The sequence below is a fragment of the Lissotriton helveticus genome, chromosome 2_1, assembly GCF_964261635.1.
Source record: "Lissotriton helveticus chromosome 2_1, aLisHel1.1, whole genome shotgun sequence".
Taxonomy (NCBI): Eukaryota; Metazoa; Chordata; class Amphibia; order Caudata; family Salamandridae; genus Lissotriton; species Lissotriton helveticus.
In genome coordinates this window covers 1,849,936,828-1,849,949,049 of record NC_136059.1, presented here as the reverse complement: position 1 = coordinate 1,849,949,049, position 12,222 = coordinate 1,849,936,828, and the positions used below count along the sequence as shown (strand labels likewise).

The window sequence follows — 12,222 nt, the reverse complement described above, 5'->3', positions numbered from 1 at the left end:
GCTCGGAAGCTTCATGCCACCTCCCCTGCGTCCACGGTGCCTCCGGACAAGGAGAGCCGGTGGATCGATTCTGCTGGTCGCAAGGCGTGTGGGACATCCGCCTCGTCCATGAAGGCAGCCAGTGACTCGGCTTTGCTGGGACGTTACGACCGGTCCCTTTGGGACTCGATGGAGCAGTTCGCAGACCTCGTCCCTCGAGACCGCAAGGAGGACTTTGTGGAGATCGTCAAGGAGGGGATGTTGGTCTCTAATCAGGCCATCGGCGCCGCAGCAGACATATCGTTGCTGTCCGCGCACGGATATTGCCACGGGATTCACCAGAGACGCCATGCTTGGCTCAGGTTGACATCGTTGAAACCGGAGGCACAGCAACGCGTGGCGAATCTCCCGTTTTCCGGAGATACCCTCTTCGGGAAGCACGCGGATGATGAGATGGCCAGGATGAAGGCCGAAGCGGAGACCCTGACGGCAGTGGGCCTGGAAAAGCCCAAGGAAAAGAAACCCTTCCGACAGTACCAGCGTCGGTTTGGGGCGCAGGGTCGTGGAAGGGGGCAGTCTGCTGGTCAACATCAACAGCGGCAGCAGCAGCAGCAGTACAGGCAGCCCTTCCAGAAGCGACAGGGTGGTAGAGGTCGTCAACAGTCCTCTACCGCGACCAAGGGCCCGGCCGGGTCCCGTCCCTGAGCTGTTACTTCCCCCTCGTCCGTTACCCGCTCCGGTGGGGGGAAGCGTTCAATTTTTTCTGGCAGAGTGGAGAAAAATTACTCAGGACAAGTGGGTGCTGAATATTGTTTGCAATGGATACAGTCTACGTTTCACCAGCCCTCCTCCATCGATTCCTCCCGTCAGCTCGCAGTATCAACTGCGCGAGCTTCAGACGGAGGCGGACGTTCTGCTACGGAAAAGGGCGATCGAAGACGTACCTCTGTCTCAAAGAGGAAGAGGTCTGTACTCTCGGTTCTTTCTTGTCCGCAAGAAGGACAAAAACGAGTTCAGGCCCATTCTGGATTTGCGGCAGGCAAACAAGTGGATTCGCAGAGAAAAGTTTCGCATGCTGTCGTTGCATCAGATCTACCCTCAGCTGCAACGGGGAGACTGGATGTGTGCCATAGATCTACAGGACGCATACTTCCACGTGCCCATTGCATGCAAACACAGAAAATTTCTGCGCTTTCAAGTCGGCACCAATCACTATCAGTACACGGTGCTACCCTTCGGACTGAAGTCTGCACCCAGGACATTCTCAAAATGTATGGCAGTGGTAGCGGCACACCTGAGGAAGAACAAGGTGTTTGTCTACCCGTACCTGGACGATTGGTTGATCAAAGCCTCCTCCTTCTCGGAAGCTCGAGCACACTTCCAGAAGACGTGCGTTCTCTTGAACAAGCTGGGGTTGCACATCAACATGTCCAAGTCGGTCCCGATTCCGGTGCAGTGCATCCAGTACTTGGGGGCCTCCATCAATACGCTGTCAGCAAGCGTGTCTCCTTCGGAAGAGCGACGTTTATCACTCGTTCGGAAGGCTCAGGCTCTCATGAAAACTCCGTCTACGACTGTGAGGACCGTGTCTTCTCTACTGGGATCGATGGCCTCTTGCATCTTTCTCACTCCTCACGCACGGCTACAGATGCGTCCTCTGCAGGAGTGCTTGGAGGATCAGTGGGACCAGAGGAGAGGTTCTTGGGACGACAGGATACGACTGTCTCTACATGCTCTTCAGTCTCTGAAGTGGTGGTGCTCGAAGGAGAATCTCCTCAGAGGCGTTCCCTTCCACAAGGACATTCCCACACAGACCATCGTGACGGATGCGTCTCTCCAAGGTTGGGGGGCGCATTCCGGAGATCTGCAAATTCAAGGGACGTGGTCCCCGACGGAGTCCACGTACCACATCAATTTCCTGGAACTGAGAGCTGTTCACTTGGCACTGAAGGCCTTTCATCCGTCCTTTCAGACCAACTCTCTGCTTGTTCAGACGGACAACACGACTACGATGTATTACCTCAACAAGCAGGGGGGCTCGAGATCGCGCACTCTGTCGCAGGAGGCGCAGGCGATCTGGCACTGGCTTCTGGCTCGAGGACTGTCGATAACGGCCACCCATCTGCCAGGTGTGCAGAATGTTCAGGCAGACGAACTGAGCAGAATCGTGCAGGAAAACCACGAATGGGTCATAAACGACGAAGTACTAGGAGAAGTCTTCGCAAGGTGGGGAACTCCAGACGTAGATCTGTTTGCCACCGCCGAAAACAGCAAATGCCGAGGCTTCGCCTCCAGGTACTACCAGCCAGGGACGCTGGGGAACGCGTTATGGATCAACTGGTCGAACAGCTTTCTGTACGCTTTTCCACCAATTCCCCTGATTCCGGCGGTTCTCATCAAGCTGTCCCAGTCCAGGGCGAGAATGATTCTGATTGCCCCGGAATGGCCCAGACAGTGGTGGTTCACGGACCTGCTTCACCGTTCTCTCCTTCCTCACATGAAGCTGCCGTGCAGGCCGGACCTTCTCACGAAGTTCGGGGGGCGGATGGTGCACCCCAACCTCTCGTCTTTGAGTTTGGCGGCATGGCTCCTGAAATAGTGCAATATGGCCATCTGAATCTCCCAGAGGATTGTATGGGCATACTGAAGGAGGCTAAGCGACCTTCCACTAGGACTTCCTATGCTTACAAGTGGAAGAGGTTTTGCATCTGGTGCAAGTCTAAGAACTATGACCCTACGTCATGCAAGGAAGATGTCATCCTTCCATATCTGCTTCATCTGGCGCAGTCGGGCCTTAATGTCCATTCCATTAAGGTTCATCTGGCTGCTTTGACTGCCTACAGGAAAGGCCCTTCACAGACTTCCTTTTTCCAGATCCCTGTGATCAAAGATTTTTTGGAAGGCTTGAAGAAAGTGTTCCCTCCTGTCAGGCTTCCTTCGCCTTCATGGGACTTGAATGTGGTGCTGTCCAGATTGATGAAGGAGCCTTTTGAACCCATTCATAAGGCTTCGTTGCAGCACCTGTCCTGGAAGGCGGCGTTCCTAGTGGCCATTACATCGGCCCGCAGGGTGAGTGAGATTCAGGCATTGTGTTGCCAGGAACCTTATACTGTATTTCATAATGCTAAAGTTGTTATGCGTACTCACCCTAAGTTTCTTCCCAAGGTTGTTTCTGATTTTCATATCAATCAGACTATCACTTTGCCTACGTTCTTTCAGAATCCTTCGTCTCCGGCGGAAAGGTCTTTACATTCCCTGGATGTGCGGAGGGTGCTGAAGTTTTATCTTGATAAGACTAAAGATGTTCGTAGGTCAGACCAATTGTTCATCAATTATGGTTCAGTCAGGACGGGTCTTGCTACCTCTAAACAGTCCATCTCTAGGTGGATTGTGTCCTGCATTCAGTTGTGTTACTGCAAAGCTAATAAGACCTTAGGGGGCAAACCTAAGGCTCATTCCACCAGGGGCAAGGCTGCTACGACAGCTATGCTCCGTAATGTTCCCATTGCAGAGATCTGCAAGGCGGCCACTTGGAAGTCGGTCCATACCTTTGCTAAGCATTACTGCCTGGATTCTGATGCCAGGACAGACGCTCAGGTTGGGCAGGCTTCGCTGCGGAATCTGTTCGCACAGTAGTGGCGTTATTTTACTCTCCACCGCCGCTTGGTGTGGGGATGGGCTTGCCATTCTATTCACTAGATTATGACTATACACAGAGATCCCCTACTACAGAAGGAGTAGTTTCTGTCCTGTAACTCCAGTTCTGTAGTAGGGGTATCTCTGTTATAGTCATAAGCGCCCTCCCGCCTCCCCGGTGGAGTGTTGTTCATGATCATAATGCTACAGGTCTGGCGTTTCCTACGCCCTCGAAAAGAACTGAGGCTAAGTTGGACCTGCTATGCATTCTGGGATACTGAGAGAAGGTTCTGGAAGGTTCTCTTAAAGGCACAGTATCCTAATTAAGCCACATAATGGCAGCCTATGGGGCTTGTCTGTCCAGGTTCTTCTCTCTATCATTCCTGAGGGATTTTGCTGTTAAGCAAGGGAAATCTGTACAGGCTTTGCTGTTTTGTGGATTTTATGGTGGAAATTTCTAGTTGAAGTACTGGACAGTGTAGCCTTTTGGCTGCATTATCTGTCTTTAAATTCTCTCTTAAGTGTCTATGCATTTTCTGCATTTTTTGACACTGTAAGAGATTATTTTTGATTGCTCCGGGGTCCACGCACATGGGCGGGACTATTCACTAGATTATGACTATAACAGAGATACCCCTACTACAGAACTGGAGTTACAGGACAGAAACTACTCCATCTGTTACTCAGTCCCTGCTCTGGGGTGTCCGGATGCAGAGGTGCTAGTCATGTGGGTAGCTGTGCACGCTACTCTGGTAGGAAGAAAGGGGGCCACCTCAAAACAGGCTGCAGATGGGGACAAGTCCAGAAGCTCCCAACAAGGGGGTAGGGGGGCGGTACGGGTCACAAGGGTCATAGGAACAAGAAAGCACAGTCAGTTCATCGGTACCCAGGCTGGGACACTCGGATGCAGAGTGAAAAGGTTGGCTGGACTATTTGCATCCTAGGACTTTGCAGTTGCCTGTCTTAGCTGGTTACGGGTGCAAAATCAGGGCAGCTGGGCCACTATGGAAGTAGGTCTCTGCGGTGCCGATGTCCATCAGCGGCAGCTCGGTCTCAGTGTCTGGATTGGACTCTGAGTCTTTGCTTTTTGCAAGAGGTCCAGTACCCTGGGTATTGGGTCTTGCTGCTCCGGTTGGTACTGGTGTCTTCTCACTTGGTGGGGGGACAGATCTGACCTTCAGGAGCACCAGTGCATCATCCTGGGGGGGTTCTATGTCGTATTGGTCGGTGAGCTGCAACTCGGTGGATCAGACTTTGCCCTTCAGTGACTGCAGGGGAGTAGCTTCTCTGCTTCAAGGGTGATTGCTGGCAATTTGTGAATGGCTGGCAGTCTCCCGGGGTTCTTGGAAGCTGGTCAACTGCAGGACGAGTTGCTTGTCACTATTGTGGATACTTGGTGCAGGCAGGTTTCGCGCCTAAAGTCCACAGCCAGTCTTCAGTTCTCGCTTTTCTCGCAGCTCTTCTTTGTTCTCTTCTTCTTGATCCATCGAAACTAGATTCCTGGTGTGAGGGGTGGCGCCTAAATACTCAATTTATTGGTGTTACAATGAGTGCCAGGTAGTAGACATTTAGGGGAGATATGTCGAGTGCCAGGTAGTAGCCAGTGGGCTGCTTACCTTTAGGGTTTCTGCACCCTCTGTATGACCACTTCCTCTGGGACGTGAGTATAATCCTGACCCAGAGAGCCTAATACCACCGAAACGAAGATGTTGAAATTCAATAAGTGGTATTCAAATCAGGTAGCCCAACTTAGGGGTGGTACTAGCCTGAGAGGAGAACACGCCTCCTGACTAGCTACATTTCCCACCAGTCCTGGTGCCAAAGGGCCTTGTGCAAGGGGTGGCAATTCCCCTCTCTGGGGAAGCCTTGGGTCACATATCAAAGGCAGCAGTGGCCTTTGAAGACTCTTGCCTTAATATACTGATCGCTTAGCTGTCCTGCTTGGAGGAGATGACACCACCTCCGGCCGGAGCAAGCATTGTTTCTGCCCTCAAGAGATTTCTTGATCTCACCTGCAGGGGCTCAGTAACCTGTCTGTGGTGGCAGTCTAGTCTACACCAGTCAGCCAGCACATTGGTAGTCGGTAGGTTTTCAGGGGGCACCTCAAAGGTGCCCTCTGGGTGCATGAATTTATAAATCCATTACTGGAATCAGTGTAGGTTTATTAATATGAGATCTTTAATAACAAACATCCATAGTTTCAGTGAAGCCATTATGTAGCTGGTGGACTCATAACCACTAGTGTCCAGCACATGTTCTTAAAATGGCTTCCGTGTTTACTGGTAATATACAAGAATAGACTGAGATATCACAGTGGCATAGCTGATAATGCAGATATGTCCGCACATGTAGTATAGTGCACACTGTCTTGGGGCTGTAAGGCTTGATGTAGGGCTGTCTTACCTATACTACATGCAGTGTCTGCAGGATGGAATATAGGAGGTGAGCCATGTTGTGTCTTCACTTTTCCCTGCATCATGACACACAGCCTGCAATGGCAGTATTTCGGTGCTGAGGGGTTCCTTCAAGGGATACAATGTAAGCTGCAGCCCTCAAAGACCCTATTGAGGATCCTGGCCCTAGGTGCCAGGGTACCATCTATTAAGGACTTACAAGGGGTGCCAAAGGTATTGTCAGTTGGGTGAACAATTGTACAGTTTTAGGGAATTAGATCTTGCTCTGGGGACCTAGACAGCAGGTATCCAATGCACTTCTGTTAAAATTGCATCAGATACTAGGCAACAAGTGGGGGTGACATGCCAAAAAAGGGCACCTTTCTACATTTACCACAGCAGGTGTTAGCATTTTATTATTTTCTTGGTCACCATTTTACTTACACGCAATAAAATTCTTGGAGTTGTTTTGAAGTATCTTAGTTTCCAACCCCTATCAGCTTCTAGAGTTACCCTTGACAGCTCGATCTTGCTACTGATGGAAGGTTGATTATCTCCTAGGGCATTTATTATGCATTTTCTTTAGACCTTCATTTGAAGAATGAAGCAATTCCAATTTGAAGTGTAACTTGCCGATCTACATTTTCAACAGATATTCTCGGTTTGTGCCAGTCTCAACAAGTTTAGCAGCTTTAAGTTGTGCCAAAGAACTGGACTATTGGAGTGTTTAGTTTTTAAGACCGGCAGTATTTACTGTCCAATCGATTCAGATCCTGAATGTAATGAAGAAGGCAGTGATATTGTCTAAAGCTCAACAGTGGCTATCTGAGTTTGCAACGCACCAATAGCAAATGCTCTGGATCATACTTTATGTATTAATTTATATGTTACATTTCTTGATTTTAACTCATTTATAACGTTGAAACAAAGTTGTGTTTTTATAATTGTTTATCCCCACAATCAATGTTCAGTCAAACTCTTAATTTCTTCCTTTCTGAATACAAATGCAGGCATGTTATGGAATCCTGAAAGTTCCAGAAGGAAGCTGGCTATGCCGAACCTGCGCCCTGGGTGTTAAGCCAAAGTGCCTGTTGTGTCCCAAAAAAGGTGGAGCAATGAAGCCAACACGTAGTGGAACAAAATGGGTCCATGTTAGCTGTGCTCTTTGGATACCTGAGGTAAGTATTGACTTTCATAAGGTGATAGTTTATACCATGCAGTGGTACCTCTGAATTGCATGCTGTTTAGCATACAACTTCCGTCTGGGAGGGTAGGCTGCTGAGATTGCTTTTATTAAAGTAGACTACTGTCGCTAGGTATGGACTTTATGTGAAGTTACTTTTGGTCTGGTACAACTTTTGCTGGCCATCTTCAATACCTTTTTTACTGTCACAAATTATCTTTATCCCAAGACATTTTTCAGACGTCTCTGCATAGTATTTGCTACAGTGTTCTTGCGATCTACTTTCTCATTTTTCAGCATCTTCAATGTTTTCATATGATTACTGAACTTTTGTAGTATTTCTATTTAGTATTGGTCTTTTTTGGCTGTAGCACCCATGCCAACAGGAGGCAGCTTCATAATGCTAGTGTTTTCAAAAAGAGTTTTTTAGCCACTCAATTTTTAGTCTGTACACTATAGCAGCGTCTTCACTTTTTTTATTTAAATAAAAGTGAAGAGACTGCTTAAATACCCGTACCCTATAGTAATTTCTTAATGGAATTTTCAGACTGGCTAAAAGACACGTCATTTCTTTAGTGCAGTCTTCAACATATGAACAAAGGACCTGCAGTGTATAGAAGTAAATCAAAGACAACATGAGAGCTAAGAAACATTATCAGTTTACCTAGTAATGAGAAGGTAGATCTTTGGTACCTCGTGGAGAATGACATGAGTTGGGGATTTTGTAATGACATCCAGCTTGGTTGAATGTTTAGGAGCAAAGCCAAAGAAAGATTAAGGTATTTGCGAAAGGAATCTCCTGTATCCTTTGTTTGCTCTTTGTTATTTGAAGTTTGTCTACAATGTTGTTTGCATCATTAATAGGCTCTTTTGTTTGAAGCAGATGACTTTGAAATGTATATATCCAATTATATAGGCAATCAGTTCCCTCAAGCAGAACCATGAAGACATTGATTCAACCTGTGTTACTTGTTTGAACTACTACAGTTTGAATGTTTATTGCCTTGGCGTCAGTGAATATTTTGAACCATTCAAATTAGTGATAACACCATCAATGTGTGAAAGAGTGAGACATTGCTCTGCTCAACTGTCTAGATTGTAATTTGTGGTTGCTCCTAGTGTAGGTGGTAAACCTGGTAACAGAGGATGCTTTAATTTTCACTTCAGGCTCCCACCCCTAAAAAGATCTGACTTTATATAGGAGACTAACCTCCAACATACAATTGATGACAGAGGATGTGCCCCTTTCAAAGTGGGTGTATCATACTGGATTACAACACGCACATTACCTGTGTCAAGCAAAGGTTGTCAGACCCTTTCAACATAAAACGGATGTTCATTCCACCGGAGGCATAATCAGTACGTTTTGTCGGTGTACTGCTCATAGATATTTATGAAGCAGAAACATGGATCACCACTCACGTTCACAAAGCACTGCTGTCAAGGAATCCAGTTGAGATCTAAAGCGGTTGCGACAGACTTGTTTGGTAGTTTGTCGCTACTACTTTGATAGTTATAACTCAAGCTTGTAAATCTATGAAAGTTTAAGAGCTGTTAAAGAAACAAAGTTGCTTACATATGCCTACTGTTCTTCAGCTTTAGTACATTTAATAGATATTCAGGCAACTCCCTTTTCTTTCCCTATTCTGTATGACTGCTTGACATATGAACATCTTGATTTGAAAATCTGTTATAGAAGTTTCTGAGGAATGTGGAGCTCTGAATCACCACCGCCTTTACCAGGGTTCAAGCCACATAGAGCGGTAGAGGCATTACACATAGCGTACGGCTAAAGTAGTGATAAATAAATGTATTTGAATTCCATAGTTTTTAGGAATTTATTTCTGAGGATTCTCAACTCAATGACTGGCAATAATAAAAGTATGTCAATGGGACAAACAGCTGGAGAACAGTAGTAATAGGTAAGTGATTTTGTTCTTTATAGGGGTTTATGTGACACTGCCTGGAAGGAGTTCACTGAAGGTAATAAACTATGACTTCAGCCGTGCTCTGACAAAATTGTTGCGAGAAAGTGTTTTTTGTTTTTGTTTGCATTCACGTGGTCTGCAAAATGAAATCTGTATTTTGATCTGAAGCTCCTATGAGTTGCTTAATTTGAAGTGAAAGTATTGGGGATTGTTCAAACTTTGTATCTAAGGAGGAAGTTATACAGCAGTAATATAGGGCACTGCAGCCTAGTTAAACTTTAGATTGATACTTAAGAACTAAAATGTTTTCATGAATAATAATTCCTCCTCGTGTCTTAGGTAAGCATCGGCAGTCCGGAGAAGATGGAACCTATAACAAAGGTGTCCCATATTCCCAGCAGCAGATGGGCTTTAGTGTGCAGTCTTTGCAATGAGAAGACTGGGGCTTCCATACAGGTGAGGTTAGGAGCATATGGCCATTGCACTGCTTTGCCTGATTTTGTTAAGTGGATATCGATTGGTGTTTTTTTTTATAAATATTACATGTCTTCTCTTTTGATAACACTTTTACTTTGGTTTATTATGAGAAACAAAAACTTGGGGCCTTATTTAGCATACTCCGTCAAAACGTGGCAGATATAGCATCCACCGTATTACAAGTGGCATAGGCTGTAATGCACTTCTAAGAGAGTGGATGGGTCATCTTCTACGTTTGTGATGGAGTATTCTGTCTACTGAACCCTAATTAAGGCTGTTAGTCTGTCCATATAGGGATATTCCTGATTGACCCTTTCCCATTTGCAAAGAGTTTACGACCTCCATCAAGGTGTCAGTAAAATATTAATATATTTGTAACTAGAATTTGGTTGCAAAACTTAATACATCCCATTCAGATTCGGTATTTGGAAGCAATGCCCTAAACACAGCCCTTCCAAATACCAAATCAGTATGTATTCGTAATTCCAAATTGCGATTCGGTAACATTTTATCGAATCTCAATTTGGGATTCATACATAACAAAATGTTTCTTTGCGTTCCCAAACATGCCAATTCGTCCCATATTGGACTGCAAACATTTTTGCACATCTGACCCAACATCTTTATATAAGCTTATCAGAAAAAGAATTGTTTTCTTTGGTGTTGTTTTCTTAAACTGAAATCTGTATTCCCTCCACAATTTAGCACCTCTGAACTATTTCTTTGGAGCCTGTGCCTAACTAAGAAATCTTTCATTTTTTCGCTTTTGCTCCTCGAGTTTTAACTGTACCTACTGTGGCTGAGGAGTCTGAACATATAAATAAATGTGCTTTTAGGCATAAAAACCCATGGCCTCAAAGTTGCAATACATTGCCTTCATTCACACCCTATTCCAGAATTCTGGTCCATTACTCAAAGTAAAACAACCTTTGATAATGTTCCTCTTCAAAGTCACTGCTTGTCCTCTACGAGAAACCTTAACTTGCGGCCTTTCTTCTGTTCTCCGCTGCTTGACTGTTGGTCTAGCATCCCTGGTACCCACCCATGCGAGGACATTATGCCCCATACAAGTGCTTAGCAGATCTTTGTCTGAGTAGGTGAACTGGACTAGTATTGGGTGAATGTTCCCTTGTTACTCTTTGCTACCGCCTATCACCCCAATGGTTATTGCTTCAGGTTTCTTTGTCTCCTCTTCCTATCACTCCTGCTTCATTCCCGGTTGGCTCTGCCGGTCTACTCAGTCAGTGGCTCCCACATCACTGGAATTCTTTGTTCCATACCTGCATCCGCACAACCCATTCGACTTTCACAATTGCCAAGAAGATTCGTCCCTACTGGTATGCTCAAAGCGACAGAACACAATCACATCAGTCCTCTCTTACCTGATAAAATAACCCAGAGCTGTCACATGGGTCATGTCTTGCCTGCTTTCCTCATCATTTCCATCTGCTGGAGCACCAGGGAGCTAGGAGCTTTTAGGGCAGAGTCTTGGCTCTGCTAACGCCTAATCTCCCTGCCGGTACAACTGCTGCACATATTGTTCCTGTTGTGTGTGGAGTAAGCTCACACTGCTGATGTGTTCAGGTGGAACCTGAACTTTGTGTGTTGCTAAAGCTTGATAAAACCTTTTAACATTGCGAGAGGGAATTGAAAGGAACTATGCTCTGTTTTTTTTCTGTTGTCTCCCCTATCTTGAATTTCAGGATCATGTAATATTTTTCTTATGACTAGCAAAATCTAGACTAGGCATAGTGATATGCTAATAAAAATCATTAAAAAATCACATTGTACTTAGTCCAAGGTCTTGAAAACACACACCATGGGTTACATCTAGTGAAATGACAAAAAAGGCTTTAATATGAATGGTCTGTATGTATTCTGGAAAGGGATGTGGGTTACTACGGTCTTTGTGGACCCTCACATCATCCATTCAGACATGTACAGCACCAAGACCGCCCTACTCGCCACCACAGATGACATCCGCACCCTCTTGGACCTAGACCACTCCGCAGCCTTCATCCTACTCGACCTATCAGCAGCCTTCTACACCGTCTCCCACCACGCACTCATCACCAGATTACACGACGTTTGCATACAAGGAACAGCCCTAGACTGGATCCGATCATTCCTCACCGGAAGAAGCCAAAGAATGAGACTGCCACCCTGCCTCTCCGAACCCACGGATATCATCTGTGGAGTCCCACAGGGATCTTCACTGAGCCCGACCCTCTTCAACTTCTACGTAGCCCGCCTCGCCGCCATCGTCCGACAACACTGCTTCAACATCGTATCATACGCTGACGACACCCAACTCATCCTCTCTCTCACCAAAGACCCCACCACCGCCAGATTCAACTTCCAGAAAGGGATGCAGGACATCACACTCTGGATGACCAAAAGCTGCCTAAAACTAAACGCCGAGAAAATAGAAGTCCTCGTCCTTGGAACCACCCCCCTCAGCATGGGACAACACCTGGTGGCCGACCGCCCACGGAAGCCCACAGCCCCTCCCCCCCCCACCCCCCCCCCCCGCGGACCACGCCAAAAACCTCGGCATCGTACTAGACTCATCCCTCACCATGAACTGAGAGGTCAACGCTGTCACCTCCAGCTGCTTCAACACCCT

The 12,222-nt window shown here is 46.5% G+C and overlaps 1 protein-coding gene across 3 annotated transcripts in view; it reads left to right on the top strand.

The window, feature by feature from the left end:
- JADE1 (jade family PHD finger 1) overlaps positions 1-12,222 on the top strand; it is a 223,176-nt gene that overhangs the window by 168,981 nt on the left and 41,973 nt on the right. For all 3 annotated transcript variants that reach the window (XM_078676770.1, XM_078676772.1, XM_078676773.1), the window contains 2 exons: positions 7,019-7,186; positions 9,459-9,575. In XM_078676770.1, coding sequence (XP_078532896.1) covers positions 7,019-7,186; positions 9,459-9,575 — 285 coding nt within the window. The remainder of the gene's footprint in view (positions 1-7,018; positions 7,187-9,458; positions 9,576-12,222) is intronic.